This window comes from Geotrypetes seraphini, chromosome 11, assembly GCF_902459505.1.
Source record: "Geotrypetes seraphini chromosome 11, aGeoSer1.1, whole genome shotgun sequence".
NCBI classification, from domain to species: domain Eukaryota; kingdom Metazoa; phylum Chordata; class Amphibia; order Gymnophiona; family Dermophiidae; genus Geotrypetes; species Geotrypetes seraphini.
In genome coordinates this window covers 17584072-17604354 of record NC_047094.1, presented here as the reverse complement: position 1 = coordinate 17604354, position 20283 = coordinate 17584072, and the positions used below count along the sequence as shown (strand labels likewise).

General features: G+C 42.3%; 1 protein-coding gene across 3 annotated transcripts in view; it reads right to left on the bottom strand.

Moving 5' to 3' along the window:
* Positions 1–20283, bottom strand: part of MAD1L1 (mitotic arrest deficient 1 like 1) — a 1000553-nt gene that overhangs the window by 179364 nt on the left and 800906 nt on the right. For all 3 annotated transcript variants that reach the window (XM_033963126.1, XM_033963127.1, XM_033963125.1), the window contains exon 17: positions 14506–14696. In XM_033963126.1, coding sequence (XP_033819017.1) covers positions 14506–14696 — 191 coding nt within the window. The remainder of the gene's footprint in view (positions 1–14505; positions 14697–20283) is intronic.

Sequence of the window (20283 nt, the reverse complement as noted above, 5' to 3'; positions counted from 1 at the left end):
TAAAGTGTTCGAGGCTTGTGCAGATGAGGATGGAGCTTGCAGGAGTGGGGCAGGGACAGGAAAAGAACTAGCGGGGATGGGACTATGAGTACCCACGGGGACGGGGAAAAATATGCCATTCTCTATTCAGGACCAAGGCACTGAAGACACCAATTATGTGGATCAGTTACTGAGATACACTGAGTATACCTCTTGAAGCCGCTAGAAAGACTGCATAGAGGGTAAAATCGCTGATGAGAGGTCAAAAGACTCAACTGTCCTGGGGGTCAAGTTAGGCTGTAGCCGATAAAGGTTCGACAATCCCAGCTTGAAACAAGGCTGAGGAGGGTCCAAAGGTCCAGAAAATGAAAAATGCATAATAAGTAATTTAGCGTGAAAACTGAAAGTGAGAAAAAAAATAAATGCAGGAAGGTACAAAAATGCAGTTTAAGCGCTTTTGGAATGACTCCAAAAAGAAAACAGACTTCTTAACTCCACAGAAAACTAAGAACTGATGGTTCTGTGAGCCGACGTCAGACGCGAAGGCACTGGCACATGTGTGGGCATGGGCGGTCTCGAGACTTCTAAGAAGGTTAAAGTGACAGTACATTTCTGTACTGTCTGTACCAGGGCTCCGTGGATGACGTCACCCTTCTGTGAGAATATACTGACTGCTTGTCCTGGGAATAGGTGAAAAGGGCGAACAGAATGCTAGGAATGATAAAGAAGGGGATCACGAACAGATCGAAGGTTATCATGTCACTGTACTGGGCCATGGTGCGCCCTCACCTGGAGTACTGTGTCCAGCACCAGTCGCCGTACATGAAGAAGGACACGGTACTACTTGAAAGGGTCCAGGGAAGAGCAACTAAGATGGTTAAGGGGCTGGAGGAGTTGCCGTACAGTGAAAGATTAGAGAAGCTGGGACTTTTCTCCTTTGAAAAGAGGAGGCTGAGAGGGGACATGATCGAAACATTCAAGATACTGAAGGGAATAGACTTAGTAGAAAAGGACAGGTTGTTCACCCTCTCCAAGGTAGGGAGAACGAGAGGGCACTCTCTAAAGTTAAAAGGGGATAGATTCCGTACGAAGCTCTTCTTCACTCAGAGAGTGGTAGAAAACTGGAACGCTCTTCCGGAGTCTGTCGTAGGGGAAAACACCCTCCAGGGATTCAAGACAAAGTTAGAACCGGAACGTACGCAGGCAGGGCTAGTCTTAGTTTGGGTGCTGGTCTTTGACCAAGGGCCATCGCATGAGCGGACTGCTGGGCACGATGGACCACTGGTCTGATCCAATAGCAGCAATTCATATGTTCTTATCAGTTGCTTTTTAGAGAAAGTGCTTCCTACTGAAAGGTCTAGTAATTAATATATCTTGAAAACAGGCTCCTCAAACATAAGAATTTCATTGGTCTCAATTAAGGAAATCCTTTGATGAAGAACTGTTGGAAGTCTGACAGACTGAATGCAGAAGAGAATGTTCTACTGTGCCTACAGGTCTCTTCTAACCAACCCCAATTTTCCCATCAGAAACAGAGAATGCCAGAATGCATCTTGTTTCCCATAGAAACATAGAAACAGGGTGGCAGAAAAGGGCTATAGCCCACCAAGTCTGCCCATTCCAAAGTATTCGCTCCCGAATTTACTCCCTTAAAGATCCCACGTGAGCATCCCATTTACTCTTAAAATCCTTCACGCTGCTGGCTTCAACAACCTGCAGTGGGAGTTTGTTCCACTGATCCACCACTCTTTCGGTGAAGAAGTACTTTCTGGAGTCTCCCTGAAACTTCCCTCCTCTGATCTTCAGCGGATGCCCTCTGGTGGTCGAGGGACCCATAAGACAGAAGATATCATCTTCCGACTCAATGCGACCCGTGATGTACTTAAACGTTTCAATCATGTCTCCCCTTTCTCTTCGTTCCTCAAGTGAGTACAGTCGCAACTTCTTTAGTCTTTCCTCATACGTTAGATCCTTTAGCCCCGAGACCATCCTCCAAGACCCAGATCTACAGTTTGTCCTCAAAATGTTAAGGATGGCTGTCTTGCTCTTCCTGTTGATCTAGTCCAGAAAGGACAAAAAAGGAACTAAGCCAGTCCCTGAAGCACCTTTCTGCCTTCACATCCTTCCAATATCTCCCTCTGCAACACTCAGATCGCCTAGACATTTTATAGCAAATACAAAGCTCAGTTCTTTACAAACGTCCTCACAGAAGTCCCAAAAAGAGGCTGAAAGTGTGTTTTGGTTGTTAATTTAGCAGATCAGGGAAAGAAAGAAAGAACACAGTGGCTTCTATTGGTCTCTGGCTGTATGCTGAAAAAGGTTTCATTACTGCAAGGAGACTGAATGCCAAGATCCGGCTGATGGGCCATCTGATGATAGATGCTCTGCTGCTTCATCTTTTGTTTTTTTGGCTAAAATCCTGGAAAGAAGGCATCATGCATCTTGCAGAGGCATTTAATTGAAAAACAATATAGAGAGGTTACAGATACACAGTTTCCATTTGAACACCCACAAAGCTGGGCTATGATAATGGAGGGCAGGGAATAAGGACAGAATTCAATATTTCAGTCAGTACCAATTTGAAAGGGCTATGGTCGTGGCTGTGCATATTTTTGTAAGCAGTTTGAACAGAAGTCCATTTGAATGCAGTATCTGTTAACGGACGCTTCCTTTCTGGGTCTTGTTTTGTGTTGAATGGATGGTGTGGCAATCTATTATACGTTTCAAGTTTAATGTTCATTTGATACATCGCCCCTCGCAGTTTACAATTATCAAATTTAATAATAATTTGGTAGATCGCCTATCTTAATTCTAGGTGATTGTACAAAGTATAATAAAATCAGGGGAATAAATATCAGCAAATAATTTATTACAAAGACACAACAGAAAATCAATCAATCGAGAAAGAAGGGAGAAATTAAAAGGTAGAGGAGAGGAAAGTTGGAAAGCATTCCAATATCTGATCAGATTAAGGGGGGGAAAAGGGGGAGGAAAGAAGGGATGTCTCCCACAGACTGTCTTCACTGGTGAGGGGAACTTTTGGAGACCAAAGGCTTCAAATACAGTGGTACCTTGGATTACGAGCATAATCCGTTCCAGGAGCATGCTTGTAATCCAAAATGCTCGTATATCAAAGCAAGTTTCCCCATAGGAAGTAAGGGAAACTTGCTTTGATAGGTTCCCCCCCACCTTCCCCCCCATGCCAGCAGCGCTGCTCCCCCCCCACGAGAACCGGCATTGCTCCCCCTGAAGGCACCCCTCGCGATCCGGCATCTCCCCCCGCTGCCATCGTGCACCCCCCGCCACCATCGGGCACCCCTCCGCCGCGACCTGAGATCCCCCAACCCACCCGAACCCTCTTCTTACTTCCAGTGTAGCCTCTGCATCGGCATCGGCACCAGCATGTCCTGTGCCCGAAAATCTGCTTCCTGTGCCGGGTCTTGAGCATGCGCACATGCTCAAGGCCCGGCACAGTAAGCAGATTTTCGGGCACAGGACATGCTGGTGCTGATGCGGAGGCTACACTGGAAGTAAGAAAAGGGTTCGGGTGGGTTGGGGGATCTCAGGTCGCGGCGGGGGGGGGGGGTGCCCGATGGCGGCGGGGGGGGAAAGTGCTGGTTCGGGGGGGGGGGGGGCTCGTACAGCGAGGCAAGCTCAGTTTACGAGGCACCAAGTTTGCGAATGTTTTGCTCGTCTTGCAAAACACTCGCAAACCGGTGCACTCGTAAACCGAGGTACCACTATATATATATATATATATTTTTTTTTTTTTTTAATTTAATAATTCTTTATTTAATTTTATACTTACAAGTCAAAAAAGAAAAAACATCTTGCTGGCAAACATTCAACAATGAAATATAACAATTTTACAACAAGAAATAAGGAAATTTTTTAGAACAGCAAGTTGTAGTTACTCCACTATAAGCAGAGACGGAGCTGAAATGTAACGGAGATTTTAAGAATACAAAACGTAAAAAGAAAAACCAAAGATGAGGCTAGTCGACTCTCGACATTTTCCTTACTGAGCTAAACGACTGCAACAAAACTCATGTTATGGTAATAAATAAATATTAGCAGAAATAAATTTTGATAGCTGCAGTGGCTCATAGAAAACATATTTTCTTTAAAAACCAAAACACATTTACAAGAGTGTCTCAGAACGAACGTTGCAGCCAACTGGAGTGCTTGAGGTCTCAAAATAATAAACTGTTTCCTTCTCTTCTGAGTTGGACGAGGTTTCAACTATTTCTTATATATAATGGAACTGGACTTTATGTAGTCTTGAGCAAGGTCTTGAATTTGTCAAGGTGAGGATTCCATATGGAGGCGAGTCAAGAGTGCATTGCAAAGTGTTGGTGCCATCACTGAGAACATGGCAGAATGACTTGCATCATAAACTATTTGTCTAGAGGACAGTATGACCAAGAGATTTTATTGAGCGTAACATAGCATTCTGGATGGGGTGTAAGGAACAACGAGGTTTAAGAAGGAGAGAGTATGTAATAGAAATATTTTGTAAACAAGTAGAATGATTTTGTAAGCTATTCTGTGCTTGATCAGAAGCCAATGAGCAGATTTAAGGAGTGGTGTTGCATGATCATATTTCTTTTTTCCAGATGCCAATTTTATTGCCGTATTTTTTATCAACTGTATCTTGAAGATCTTTTTGCTTTAAACCTGCGTAGATAGCATTATAGTAGTCAATATGACTGATAATGAGGGATATTGAGAGATGGTTAAAGGGACGAGATGGAGAAACCTGTAGATGCACAGCCTGTAGAAGCACTTTTGGATTACTGAAGAGATGTTGTTCAAAATTCAAGTTTTGTATCCAGAGTAACGCTAAAACTTTAGTGCCTAGTATTAGTGGGATCAGTGGGTGCATAAGAGAAATAGGTTCCACTAATTCTGTCCCTAGTGAGTAAGAACACTTTAGATTTGTTTGGCTTTAATGATAAGCAATTGTCATGGAGCCAGATCTCAAGGTCTACAACCTAGCCTGGTTTTCAGGATTTCCACAATGAATATGTATGAAATCTATTTGCTTTCACTACTTCTACAACATGCAAATAGCTGAAAATCAGGTTAGGTTTTGGACCCCCTGGACTGGATTTAAGAACTCCTGCTGTAGGAAAAATATAATGATACAATTTATTAAAACTAACTTGGCTCTTTGTAGAAATAAAGATAGGCCTATACTATCGTCCACCCGGACAAACCGGAGATATCGATGAAGAAATGGAAGCCGAGATGAAGCGAGAATGCAAAGGCGGTAACACGGTTATTATGGGAGACTTCAACTACCCTGGGATAGACTGGAGTCTTGGAAGCTCAAGATGCGCTAGGGAGACAGAATTTCTGGAGGCTGTACAAGATTGCTTCATGGAACAGCTTGTTAGAGAACCGACAAGAGGAAATGCCACTCTGGATCTAATCCTAAATGGGCTAAGGGGACCTGCAAAGGAAGTGGAAGTAGTGGGACCGTTGGGAAACAGCGATCATAATATGATCAAGTTCAAGATGGAAGTAGGAATACTGAAAGGAAAGAGAACCATAGCGACAACTTTTAACTTCAGGAAGGGAAACTACGAAGCAATGAGGGGAATGGTAAAGAAGAAACTTAGGAACACTTCCCAAAAATGGCAGACGGTAGAACATGCCTGGTCCTTTTTCAAGGACACGGTGAGCGAGGCGCAAAATCTATATATCCCCAGATTCAGAAAAGGGTGCAACAAGAGTCAAATAAAAGACCCGGTGTGGATAACTAAAATAGTGAAGGAAGCGATAGGCAATAAGAAAAATTCATTCAGAAAATGGAAAAGGGACAAAACAGAGGTAAACTGGAGAGAGCACAGGAAGTATCAAAAAGAATGTCACTGTGTGGTTCAAAAAGCCAAAAGAGAGTATGAAGAGAGACTAGCCAGGGAAGCACGAAATTTCAAACCGTTCTTTAGATATGTTAAAGGGAAACAGCCGGCTAGGGAGGAGGTGGGACCACTGGATGACGGAGACAGGAAGGGAGCGGTGAAGGAAGAGAAAGAGGTCGCAGAAAGACTTAACATGTTCTTTTCGTCTGTATTTACAAGTGAAGACACAACCAACATACCGGAACCTGAACAAATCTTCAATGGCAATCAAGCACAAAAGTTAACATCCATAGAAGTGAGCCTTGATGATGTGCGCAGACAGATAGAAAAACTAAAAACTGACAAATCCCCGGGTCCGGATGGAATCCATCCAAGGGTGCTGAAGGAACTAAAGGAGGAAATAGCGGAACTACTACAGCAAATTTGCAACCTATCTCTGAAAACAGGTGTGATTCCGGAGGATTGGAAGATAGCCAACGTTATGCCAATCTTTAAAAAGGGATCAAGAGGAGACCCGGGAAACTACAGACCGGTGAGTCTGACCTCTGTTCCGGGGAAAATGGCGGAAGCACTAATAAAAGAAAAAATTGATGAACATTTTGAAAAGCACGAACTTCTGATAACCAGCCAACATGGTTTCTGCAGGGGGAGATCGTGTCTGACCAACTTATTGCACTTCTTCGAGGGAATTAACAAACAGATGGACAAAGGAGACCCCATAGACATCATATACCTAGATTTCCAGAAAGCCTTTGACAAGGTGCCTCATGAACGTCTACTCCGGAAACTGAAGAACCATAGGGTGGACGGAGATGTGCATAGATGGATCAGAAACTGGTTAGCGGGTAGGAAACAGAGGGTAGGGGTGAAGGGACACTACTCAGACTGGAGGAAGGTCACGAGTGGTGTTCCGCAGGGCTCAGTGCTCGGGCCGCTGCTATTTAATATATTCATAAATGATATAGAAACAGGAACAAAGAGTGAGATAATAAAATTTGCGGACAACACCAAACTATTTAGTAGAGCTCGGACAAAGGAGGACTGCGAAAAATTGCAAAGGGACTTGGACAAATTAGGGGAATGGGCAGAGAGATGGCAGATGAAGTTCAATGTTGAGAAGTGTAAAGTATTGCATGTGGGAATCAGAAACCCAAGGCACAGCTATACGATGGGAGGGATGATATTGAATGAGAGTACCCAAGAAAGGGACTTGGGGGTAATGGTGGACATGACAATGAAGCCGACGGCACAGTGCGCAGCGGCCGCTAAGAGAGCGAATAGAATGCTAGGTATAATCAAGAAGGGTATTACAACAAGAACAAAAGAAGTTATCCTGCCGCTGTACCGGGCAATGGTGCGTCCGCATCTTGAGTACTGCGTCCAGTATTGGTCACCATACCTTAAGAAGGATATGGCGTTACTCGAGAGAGTTCAGAGGAGAGCGATGCGACTGATTAAGGGGATGGAAAGCCTTTCATACGCTGAGAGATTGGAGAAACTGGGTCTCTTTTCCCTGGAGAAGAGAAGACTTAGAGGGGATATGATAGAGACTTACAAGATCATGAAGGGCATAGAGAGAGTAGAGAGGGACAGATTCTTCAAACTTTCAGAAAATAAAAAGACAAGAGGGCATTCGGAAAAGTTGAAAGAGGACAGATTCAAAACGAATGCTAGGAAGTTCTTCTTTACCCAACGAGTGCGCTTCCAGAGGACGTTATAGGGCAGCGAACGGTACTGGGGTTTAAGAAAGGATTGGACAATTTCCTGCTGGAAAAGGGGATAGAGGGGTATAGATAAAAGATTACTGCACAGGTCCTGGACCTGATGGGCCGCCGCGTGAGCGGACTGCTGGGCGCGATGGACCCCAGGTCTGACCCAGCGGAGGCATTGCTTATGTTCTTAAACAGCCATCTGACTGCTCTTGGTATCTTTAATCCTCTTATTCCTTTATTTTGGAACGTTTACCGATTCTCCTTTGCAAGAAGTGTCCAATAATTTAAACTCTCTCTTCCTTCTAAAAAAGGGATTTAAGGAGTCAAAAGATCTTCAGTCAATCTTTGGTCTTTAAACTCTCTCAACTCTGGAATGATCTCCCCCTTTTTTTTTTTTTTTTAAGGAGTTCCAGTTCGTTCCAATTTTTCCGGAAATCTTTAAAAACTACTCTATTTGCCAAACATTTTGAAAATTAATTCTTTTGAAATTTTGCTATTATCTTCTATTTATCATTTGTAAATCATTCCCTGTTTATTTAATTGCTGTAAACCGAGTCGAGCCTTCTCAGAATGATGACTTGGTATACAAAGTTAAGCTTAGTTTAGTTTAGCACAGCCACTACCTGAGTGGAAAGCTTTACGTACTAACTTGTGCCCTGCATAAAGAAAAGACAAGACCAGGCTTGTTACAAAGATGCCATTAAATAAAGAAGGGGAAAGGCAGATTCGCTTAAAGATGCTTGCTTGAGGTGACATTAAGAGCTGCAGCATCACTTTAAAACATGGGAATCCTGGGTGTTTTCCGGTCTCATTTGTCATCTTCTGTTATATCGTTCCTTCTTTTTATTGACTGAGCAACTAAAGCCCATTACCTTTATGATGCAAGATGTTTAAAAACAGAATGAGGTAAGCCACTCAAGGAATATTAAAGGCTCAATATATCTTTCCATTACTACAATGCACTAAAGGAACAGAAACAAATTTCTAAAGCATCACCCAGGAAACATCCATGGGTATTGAAAGTCAGTAAGCAAAATACAAGCACGTGTTAAAAATGCAAATAACCATATGTACACAAAAATAAAGTGAGAGTTTTATATCTCCAGGCTGGTGCTATATATATAGAAACATAGAAACATGATGGCAGATAAAGTCCAAATGGCCAATCCAGTCTGCTCACCCACAGAAACCATTATCTCTTCCTATCTCCAAGAGATCCCACACTTTCTTGAATTCAGACACAGTCTCTGTCTCCACCACCTCTTCCGGGAGACTGTTCCACGCATCTACCACCTTTTCTGTAAAAAAGTATTTCCTTAGATTACTCCTGAGCCTGTCACCTATTAACCTCATTCTATGCCCTCTCACTCTGGAGTTTCTTTACAATTTAAAGAGACTCGCCTCATGTGTATTTATGCCAAATAGGTATTTAAACGTCTCTAACATATCTCTCCTCTCCTGCCTTTCCTCCAAAACACTCTCGACGACACCATCCACGTAGCCACGCATTCATTTCCAGGATACATGCTTCTCTGACCTGGCCCTTACCCTCGACAGGGAGGATGAATAATACCACCTACATGTCTGACTGCTTCACCTTCTCTCCCAGAGCCACAAAGTCACTTTTGATACGTTCACAGGGGTAGTGCCAACGTGGATGAGCAGTACTGGATAACAGTCTTCAGGCTTGATGAGTCTTGACAATCTCTCCATAACATCTTGGATTTTGGCACCAGGCAGACAGCATACCTCCAGGGACATCTTGTTTGGTCCGCAAATGGATGCTTCTGTACCCTTCAGAAGGGAATCACCAACCACCACTCCCTTACACCTCCTAGTGGTCGTGGATCCAGCAATTTTGGGGATTTCAAGCTTTGGTACTTCCTCTCCCTGGGATGCTCTCATCTTCTCCACTTCCAGGGCAGCAAAACGGTTCTTTAGTTCAAGGGTGGGTAGAGTTGCATTACCAATCTTGCAGGGTTCTATAATCTGAATCCAGCTGTCTTCCCTCAGCACAGCTTCTTCTTCCCTACTGCTGGAAATCTTTGATGTCTTATGAACCTCATTTCATCGATGTACCTCTCATTCTCAAGGATGCTTCTCTGTCTTGCCACCTCCTCTCTCAGTTCCTTTACTTCCTTCATAAGAGATTCAAGCTGAAGACAGCTTGCACATGGAATCAACTCCCTCTGCCTGGGTAACATTTTCTGTCTGCACAGAGAAAGAAGCTGAATCCTGAGCAGCAGCTTTGGTGACACGATGTTTCCCAGCCATACTGTGGTTGCAGAAGTATTTTCACCTGGAAGAAAAAATAAAGAGCATGCCCTGTTCCTGGTTAGCTGAAAAGCCAAAACAGCTCCACCTTGGAGTGGGTAGGAGGGAATTAACTTCAAGAGTAACCTGTGGAGTCTGATCTCTAAGTCCTCAGAGTTCAGTCTCAAACTAAGAGGCTGAAACCATCCAGAGGTCTCTCTTCAAGGAATGCTTTTTCAAGCCTCTCTCCCACTTACTACTCCCTAAAGTCTCAAAAAGGTCCTAAAAAGATCCAAAGAAGTCTTTTAGTCAACAGCTCTCTCTTCAAGCAAATATATGCAAATTATATATGCAGTTCACAGGTTGCTGTGAAAACTATCTTTAATGCTTAGCCTCTACAACCTCTTTCTTAGAACCAGGCTTACTGACGGTTAGGCACTAGGCCAGCATTCCTCCTCTCAAGGGTCACCTGTGGAGTCTGATCTCTATGAAAGTCCTCAGAGTTAGTCTTTCCCATGAAAACAGTCAATCAATCAGTCATATGCTGGACACAAGAAAGCACTGCTATAATAGTGGCAGAAAGGCTTTACAACATTTCTAATTGGATGGGAGGGCGCTAATATTTAAAAAGAAGATAAAGCAGTTTTTAAACTAAAATGGGGGAGGGGGAAGCTGACAGTCACCTAGGAGAACATGGTTTCATGTGGAGTATCCTTGAAGGATATTAATGAAACAGGACATTTAAGGAATCCCAATAGAGAGGTTTCAACAGTGTTAAAAGAAAGCCAGCAGTGTTTAAGGAGAAACCAGAGTAAAGAATGCAAGTTAACCCTGTCAAATTCTAAGCAACTTGCATATGCAAGGAAAAAACTCAATTTGAAATGTCTGTATACAAATGCTAGAAACCTAAAATGTGAGAATTAACATTGTATAGCATTAAATGAAGAGGTAGATATAATAAGGGTTTAATTTGTGCTAGAACAGAGCAGAATGGCGTTCCAGTATATTTTGGGATTAGGAAGTGACATCACCCCACCCCCCTCCACGCAGTTAGGCTTCTCTCCTTTTTTATTTTCTAATGGATGATGCCATCCCTCCTCCCTTTCCCCACCCACCCCATATCTTTTAAAAGCTGTCTTTTTTTAGAGGTTGCAAGCAGGAAGTAGCGATTCACAATGGGCTGCTAGTACAGACATTGGAGCCTTCTGTCTCCCGCTGAATATTAAGCTCACCAGCTAGCCTGATGACTGGCTATGTCACGCGACATAGCTTGATGATCATTTTACTGCAAATGGGGGAACTGTTCAGCTTTGGCACGAGAGGAAGGCTGTATACTGGTAAGCTGTAAACTGTCAGAACTACACTACATTCCTATCATGTTTGGCATTGTGATGACTTCACAACAATCATTTAAACATGGGTGACCCGAGTCTACATAGAGTGGTGGGCGAAGCTTTGGTCACCTTGTTGGGCAGACTGGATGGACCACAAGGGTCTTTTTCTGTCTTTATTTACTGTGTTACTGTGGAATAAATCAAACATAAACAAAAGTCATATTTCAATGCAGGGGTGTCCAACCTGTGGCCCCGTGAAGTATTCTGTGCGGCCCCGGTCGAGAACGATGCAGTGTTTTCCTCTGCTGCCCCTGGGTGTTTACCGTCTTGCTGGCTCCCTCCTCTGTCTTGCTGCAGCGTTTGCATGTTTGTGCGGCCCCAGAAAATATTTTTGTGGCCAATGTGTCCCAGGAAAGCCAAAAGGTTGGACACCCCTGGTCTAATAAATAGTTTTTTATCCCATATGAAAACATTTAATCAAGAGAGTCTAGTGGTTAGCATTTTCATCTTGGTTAAAAATGTTTTTTTTTTTTTTTAACTTTATTGAAATTTTCACTTTTACAACTTTTTCATTTTCTTACCAAGGGAGAAGAGGAAAGATAGAAGTCTTTGTTACAGGTTAATACTGCAGCTTATTAGAATATGTATGACAAACTTAGAATGTATATGTAGGTGTACATTAGTTCCTCCGGTCATTACTTTTGTGCTTTAATACTCAGCGTTTTTGAGATAAACCGTAAATTTTCTTGAAGCGCCAGGTAGCAGATTGGCTTTGCTCCTATGTCTGTGGCTTATGCAGAGCTAATAGAGGAAGTCTAGCTGCAACCCTGTGTGTGTTTGATTTCAGTAGTTAGCCTGCTGCTGGCAGACACTAGAGCTAGAACTAGCCAGGAAAAACATCGGCTACAAAGGGAAGGTTGATGTAATCGTAATGAAACGCACTCTAACATCTAAGAACAATCTATGCCATGCCATAATCCTTCACACTTTAACTTCCTCCAGTGGGGGCTGCGTATACTAATTATCCTAGATTTGGATGGACTCACACACAGCTTCTAGAGACCTCCTCAACATGCTGTGATCTAAATGATTAAAACGTACACTCACTCACGCTGCCAAAACTCCAGTTTGTGTTCCATCTGCAAAGTTCAGGAGGAGGGTAATTGACTTAACTATACTATCCAATCCCAGAGAGCACTGCTAGGAACAGGGGTGATTTAAGTGCTAATTGAACCTGCCTGAGAGAGTAAAACTTCCTTCGTGCGCAGTTACGTGCTGGCTGTTTTGCCTTGTAGTGACAGGCAAAGATGTTTACTTGGCTCCTTCTGGCATCGTCTGAAATATTGGAACAGCTGAAGCCCTCTTTTATACATTCATTATGTTTTGGAACAGAATGGCCAAAGTAAGACAAAAGAGATCCTAAGTATGCCACACACTTCGGTGACAATTTAAAGAACGCTTCTAAGGCGAGAGACACATCGAACTCATGGGAATGGCAATATCCAAGAAACAGGCCAAAGTTAATATTAAAACAGGCATAGTGGATACTACTCTGGAACATTTTTTGTTGTGCTCATGATTCATACTGAAATTCTAAGGAAATATTTTAGTGGTCTGTTGGAGAGATTCTGAGCACGAGAACTACCGCATCTCTTTGAACCAACCTCACTATTCTCAAATTCCTCTGGAAATGGCCAGATATATCCGTATGTAAGAACATAAGAACTTACTTTCGCTGGGTCAGACCAGAGGTCCATCGCGCCTAGCAGTCCGCACCCACGGTGGCCCATCAGGTCCATGACCTGTCAAGTGGTCCCTGAACTCATCCTATATAACCTATCACTACTTCTTATCCTTCAGGAATTTATCCAAACCCGCTTTGAATCCCTGTATTGTGTTCTGTCCAATCACAACCTCCGGGAGTGCGTTCCATGTGTCCACCACTCTCTGGGTGAAGAAGAACTTCCTGGCATTGGTTCTAAATCCACCTTGAACCGCAAGGTAAAGGCGGAATAGAAATCACTAATGTAAATAGTAAATATACAGAAAGCTTTATTTTGTTTCTATGTACTTTAAATGATTCTTGTATCCTTTAAAATACTTAATAAAAATTATTGAACTGAAAAAAATAAATAAAAAGAAATCACTAATGTAATGTATTTTGAAAATAATAATAATCCAAGTGCCATTACAGCGCTCATTTAAGAGACCAACAGTCTACCTCTTGAGAGGAGAAAGCGACATAAAGGGAGGCCTAGTGACTTCGTTTGCACGGGGGCGTTTAGGGGATTATATTGAAGATTGGTACAAGCGCAGGAGATCACAGAAACACCGCCTTCTTACTAAAAACTCAAGAAAAGCGGTCCATTTAACATACTAAGGTGAACATAACACAAAGGACTCCTTTTACAAAAGTGCGTTAGGGCCTTAAAACGTGGAATAGCGTGCACTAAATTGCCGCACACACTAGCCACTACCGCCTCCTTTTGAGCAGTAGCGCGCACTAATCCGGTGTGTGCGCTAAGAACTCTAGCGCACCTTTGTAAAAGGAGCCCCAAGTCATTTTTTAAGTGTTTTTGAAGGCGGGGCAAGGGACTTTAAAGTGCCACGATGGTCCCTATTTACAACCGGCGCTTGTACTTATAGTAGTACTTTATAGCACTTTTCGCTTGGTGAACTGAGCACTTTATTAGCAATTGTTGCACTTTATACTATATTATAGTTATTTTTTTATATATAGTATCGTGTATTTATCAACTTGTGGAGTATTTTTGAATCTTCAAAATAATAAAGCGCATTATTTCCAATCTCACATCACAGCAAGAGAATCATGTTTATATGCCACCCATGAATTAGCAACTGAACAGCTCATTAGCATAAATTAGCATAAAAACCCTTCATTTTTCCAAAGTCTCACCTCAGACTAAGAATCTAGATAATTCAAGAGGAGCTGGAGCTGACTGAGAGAGGAAATTATCAATCAGTAGTAAGAAAACACAAGCATAAACCCTGTGACCTTGATCTCTAAAGGACTAATATTATGCCTTGCCTTCCCCATAATCAAGGCATATTTCTGGTCAAGGAAATGCCATGGTTGGCTGTCCCATCATAAATAAAGATTCACAGCAGAGTTATTTTCAAACTAGAAGACATCTTACCCATTTCATTCAAATTGAAAGAGTAGCTGAAGCGGAAAAGTAGTTGTTTATCAGGAACTAATGACTGATCTATTCATCCATTTATAATGGGAAATGAGAAATGTGCTCTGTTATGCTTATAAAGCCATCAATTGGCAGTTGTGTCTGAGGTGCATGTGTGGAAGCCGAGCCAAGTAAGACGAAGGGTAATGAAGAAACCTACCTTAAAGAGCAGGCAGTCATCTTTATGCTCGGCATACATGGAAGTCAGGCGATACTGGTTTTCTGTGGTGATATCAATCTGATAGCCAGTTAACGTATAACACACGGTCCTGAATTCATGGATTTTTGTCTGGAATACTTCCCGGAGTCTTTGGTTCTTCAGCTCTGCACTCTCCACCTGCTTCTTCAAGTCTATATGTTAGAAGAGACATAGCATTAAATGTTCATGTTTTATCAAAGGCTGGAATAACTCAACATGACAACTTTCTACTTATCAGACATATGAAAGTCCTCAAACAAAGGGGTTAGTAAATCAGACAATGAAGTGATCACTTATATTTCCTCTCTAGAATGCTACTACTACCATTATTTTGAGTGAGAAGTCTTTCATAAGGTTCAGCAAGGGTTAAGAAAACAGTTTTAGGTACAAAGGACGGTAAGCCTGTTTTCTGACCCTCTGTGTCTTTCCTCTTTTCCAGCGATTAAGAGTGATAGAATGACCTAATGATTAACGCAATGAGCTGGAAATCAGAAAAGCTGGATTCAAATCCTTTTATCACTGATATCTGCTGTGACCCTAAGTTGCTATTTTCCACTGCTTCTGGTACCCACTTAGATCCTTCAAGGTAGAAGCTTGTACCTGTACATAAATTTGTTATGAAATAAAATAAAAAGTTGTGATTAAGATTCATCTTTAGAAATTATTTTATGCATCTAGTATCATAAATCTACCATGTGATAGAAGGGTCATTAAAATAAGTTACAGGCTACAATTTCCAAAACAAAGCAAGCTCAAGTTGGCAGGACAATGGTGACCAAGTACACTCCTGAAAGGCTACAGGACATAGGCGGTTGAATACCAGGGCAATAGCCTCACTCGTTTTGGCAACTAATTGGATTTACAAAACTCGATGGACAGAGGGGGCACTCAGAGAAATTGAAAGGGGACAGGTTTAGAACAAATGCTAGGAAATTTTTCTTCACTCAGAGGGTGGTGGACACCTGGAATGTGCTTCCGGAGGATGTGATAGGATAGAGTACATTAAGGGGATTCAAAGAGGGATTGGACAAGTTCCTGAAGGATACAGGGATTGAGGGATATAGATAAGAGGTAGAGATAGGATCATGAAAGGGTATAGATAGAAGAAAAATGGGGATTAAAGGGTTTTAGACAAAAGATCTCTTACAGGTCATGGACCTGATGGGCCACCGCGGGAGTGGACTGCTGGACGCGATGGACCCCTGGTCTGATCCGGCAGAGGCAACTTCTTATGTTCTTATGCTGGATCAAATATTAGAACTTAAGTGCTCTTTTTAATCAGAATGGTAGAAAACCTCAGAAGAAGACAAAAAATGTTAAGATAATCAGAAAAGCTCTATAAGTGTTGAATCAAGCTGTAATTTTATCCTTAGCTGCTTGAATCAGAACAACTGGGGAGACTGGATAAGCCAATGAGCATCATCTGTCCAGCCGTGGGCTGAACTAATCCAAGATAGTCAATAATGAGGCGTGAACTGGGCACTGGCTGATAGTCAGACCAATGCCTGGTTAATCCACCGCATAACGTTAGGATACCCGTTTTGCTGTCCTAACTTGATGCAATTACTTAGCTGGTTAGTGGACACAAAATCACTGCTCCACATTGACTCTGTCTCTGGCCGACTGTCCCTAACCTATCCGGTTAAGGGACGGACAGTTCGCAGTGATATTCTGTGGCACTAACCGGTTACTGGTCACTCAGTTGCGTTTAATTGGGGGCAGGAGCCTCTCCTGCTGGTCAAACCCTTTTGAATATTGAACCCTATGTGAAAAGCACACAAGAGTTAATACTGGTCGAAAGAAAACCTAGATCCAAGTTAATTTTCTGGTTGTTTATATATGGGCATAGCATTTTGTGTTCATTTAAAAATGAAATTTCTGGGATTGTGCCGATAGGGAACAATGAAAAAAACTCAGAGAATAGCATGCTTGTGTCTGGCAAAGCTAAGAGAAGCCCTAGATACGTTGGTGTATTTGGACAATAAGTCCTTTGGAAATGAAATGCCTTAGATGACTCACTGGGATTAGGCAGTGTATGTTTGCTAGATCAGTAAATGATTTTGGTTGGGTGTTAGCGATGCTATTATGTACAAAGCACACTATTATTTAAGACAGGGGTGTCCAATGTCGGTCCTCGAGGGCCGCAATCCAGTCGGGTTTTCAGGATTTCCCCAATGAATATGCATTGAAAGCAGTGCATGCACATAGATCTCATGCATATTCATTGGGGAAATCCTGAAAACCCTACTGGATTGTGGTCCTAGAGGAGGAACTTTGACACCCCTGATCTAGTGGATAGGGTGGATGGTCTATGCCAGGGGTGTCAAAGACCCTTCTGGAGGGCCGCAATCCAGTCGGGTTTTCCCCAGTGAATATCCATTGGAAGCAGCGCATGCAAATAGATCTCATGCATATTCATTGGGGAAATCCTGAAAACCTGACTGGATTCAGCCCACAAGGAGGGACTTTGGGGACCCCTGATGTATAGGTTACGTCTCTTACATATTCTATATCAGGGGTCTCAAAGTCCCTCCTTGAGGGCCGCAATCCAGTTGGATTTTCAGGATTTCCCCAATGAATATGCATTGAAAGCAGTGCATGCACATAGATCTCATGCATATTCATTGGGGAAATCCTGAAAACCCGACTGGACTGCGGCCCTCGAGGACCGACATTGGACACCCCTGATTTAAGATGATGTTTTCCCAACACCAAAGCTCCCTGAAAAGACTCAAACAGAACGGAATATTTTATTTCTAATAAGCTAAAAGAAAAGCAAATATGAACACACTAAACCAGCTTTATAACATATTGGCTGGCCCTTGGTCAGCACTGGATTCGTATATTATGTATTCTCCATGAAACAGATGAGAATAATACTGTTTGGATAATAGATGGTGTTAAGCCACATTTCTATTGTGTGGTTAGGGATTTGAATGAGGCTGACTCTGCAGATCCAATACTTGAAACTACTTTATTTTGATACCTAATGAAAACCAGAGAAAAAGATGCTTCGGTTAAAAAAAAAAAAAGAGAGAATTTGCCCCTTTGAATCTCGCAGACATCAAATATGTTACCCCAGCTTTGAAAAATTAATCTGAAACTCTGAATTACCATTGGTATCAGGGACGAGGTGCTGAATTGGTTCCGTGGCTTCCTTATGTCCCGCACTTATCAAGTACGTTTTAATTATGAACTTTCAGACACCTGGAGCAATCCATCCGGTGTGCCACAAGGGTCTCCGCTATCTCCATTGCTCTTCAACGTCTACATGTCCTCACTAGGCACGCAGATAACCCAATTAAGGATAAAACTATTTAGTTATGCAGATGATTTTACGATCATCATCCCATTCGTTAATTCTATCTCTGAAACTATTCCTAAAGCTTCAGAAGCCATAAACGTGATGGAGCACTGGATGACAACCTTTAGGCTCAAACTTAATTCAGAAAAGACAACTTTCTTCGTTGCTTCGCCACATCCGCTTGACACCAAATCACCACTATGTATCAATAATCTTAATTACCCTATCCAACCTACCATAAAGATACTAGGTGTAACTTTGGATCAGTGCCTAACCATGAGAGACCAGGTGGACTCCTTGATCAGAAAGGGATTTTTCACTCTCAGGAAACTCAGATCCATTAAAGCTTATTTCGATACAGCGGCATTCAGAACCCTAGTCCAATCCCTCGTACTGAGTCTGCTTGACTACTGTAACATCGCCTATTTAGCAATTTCCCAAAAGAACATGCAGCGTTTACAATTGATGCAAAATGCAGCGGTCAAACTGATCTTTGGGCTGAGCAAGTTTGACCACGTGACACCCTACTACCGGCGGCTGCATTGGCTGCCAATGGAGGCGCGCGTAAAGTTTAAATTTGCCTGCTTCTGCTTCAAAGCACTACACGGACTTGCCCCTAAATATATAACTGACCTTTTCGTCTTCCCAGCCAACAGACACAAGAGAAGCTCACATTCCAACTTCGTTTCCCCCCCAGTGAGAGGTTGTAAACTGAAAAAACACCATGAACATCTTCTCTCGCACCAAGCAGCATCATGGGGTAAAGACCTAGAACAATTGCTTTCGCCCACTACTTATGAGGAATTTAGGAAACGTCAGAAAACACACCTGTTCCTAAAGTATCTAGACAACTGATCCTCTCTTCTCTCTCCCCTCTATAGCGATTAACTTGTTCTATTGATCACTCTCTCCTCAAAAATGGATTTCCTGTCCTATTAACCCTTTTTCTTCCTCCCCTCTTAAAGTCAATCAATTTGTACCTTTGCTTAATCTTTGTAAACCGCATAGAACTTCACGGTATTGCAGTATATAAGCTGTTATTTTTATTATTATTAATTATAAATTCTGATGCCCAAAAACTTTTGGATTTAATCCTAAAAAAATGAACCCAATATAAAGATCTTCCCAACCCGGTTTGGGATAAAGGACAAGGAGAAGAGACTCAAAATCCTAGAAAACAACTAGATATAAGTCATTAAGTGTAGGGCAGGTCCTCAGTCTTCACAGCTGCCTGGGGGGATCCCCCCTCAAAGCTCTGCTGCCAAAGGGGTATCAGCTGTGAAGCAGCCCTGGACCTTGTCCCGTGAAATAGGTGAAGTGAAATTAATAGTACACAAAAAAAAAACACGCTACAAAAAAGTCTGTTCCGCTGCTCCTGTCTTGAACAGGGTAGTACAGCCGAAATGGCAAAAAAATACCCAAAACACAATAATGCTGGTTGAAGGTAAATTGAAACACAGTACTGCTGTGTGACTGCTGAAATGCAGTCAGCGAAAGCTGAAAATCAAATCGCAAGCTGAAACTCCAAAATGCTGCGTGCAAAATAATGTAAAGTCCTACGGGGCTCCGTTTCAAAGATGGTGACCCCCTTCTTCAGGAACTTTGCCCTGCTAAACAATACTCTGTAATCTGAAGCACCCCCAGCAGTCCGTGTACAAAGGCAAATTGAAAATGAAATGGCTTAAAAACAAGAAACTCTGGATCTGACTTGTGTCTTTCTAGACAAATCAGGAAAAATTATTATAGTTGACCCCATAAATAGTTCAGAAATATGTCTGAAGTTGATGAAATGCAAACGTTGTCTTAGCTGTTATTACTTCCACAGATGAATCCAGGAACTCAGTCAAATTAAAAAGATCTTCCCAACCCGCTGTTTAGTCATCAGCTGGTTCCGCCGAGTCCAAATTAGGAATGGACAAATACACTGCCCTAACTATAGTGGGAAAATCAGATTCAGGCATATCAAGGATGCCTATAAGATATTTTGGACTATATCTATTGTAGTAATCAAAGGAGACTTCAGAAAGTTCAGAAAACGCTAATTGTTTTTCTAAATATTCCAGTCTCTTCTGCAATATGTCTCTCTCCTTGATCTGAACAGATTTAAAAGCCTGAATTTCTCCAACTTGTGACTCTAGTGCATCTAATCTTCGTACAAGTCTGTTAAATCTAGGTATGAACTTGATCAGCAATCTGAGAAGAAACATTATTCAACCTCTGAGACAACTGAAACAAATGGATCTTCAGAGATTTATCCATCTGCTGAATCGCCATCCATAAAGTGACAACTGTGGGTTTTTCCAACCATCAAAACTTACTCAGGCCAATTTGTCCTGGAGGGGCAATCTATTCAGCAATACCAGCCTCAGAGGCCCCTCTTCCATCTCCACCAACTGCAAGCCCTCCAAAGCAGAAACCCTGCCATTCCTCTCCTA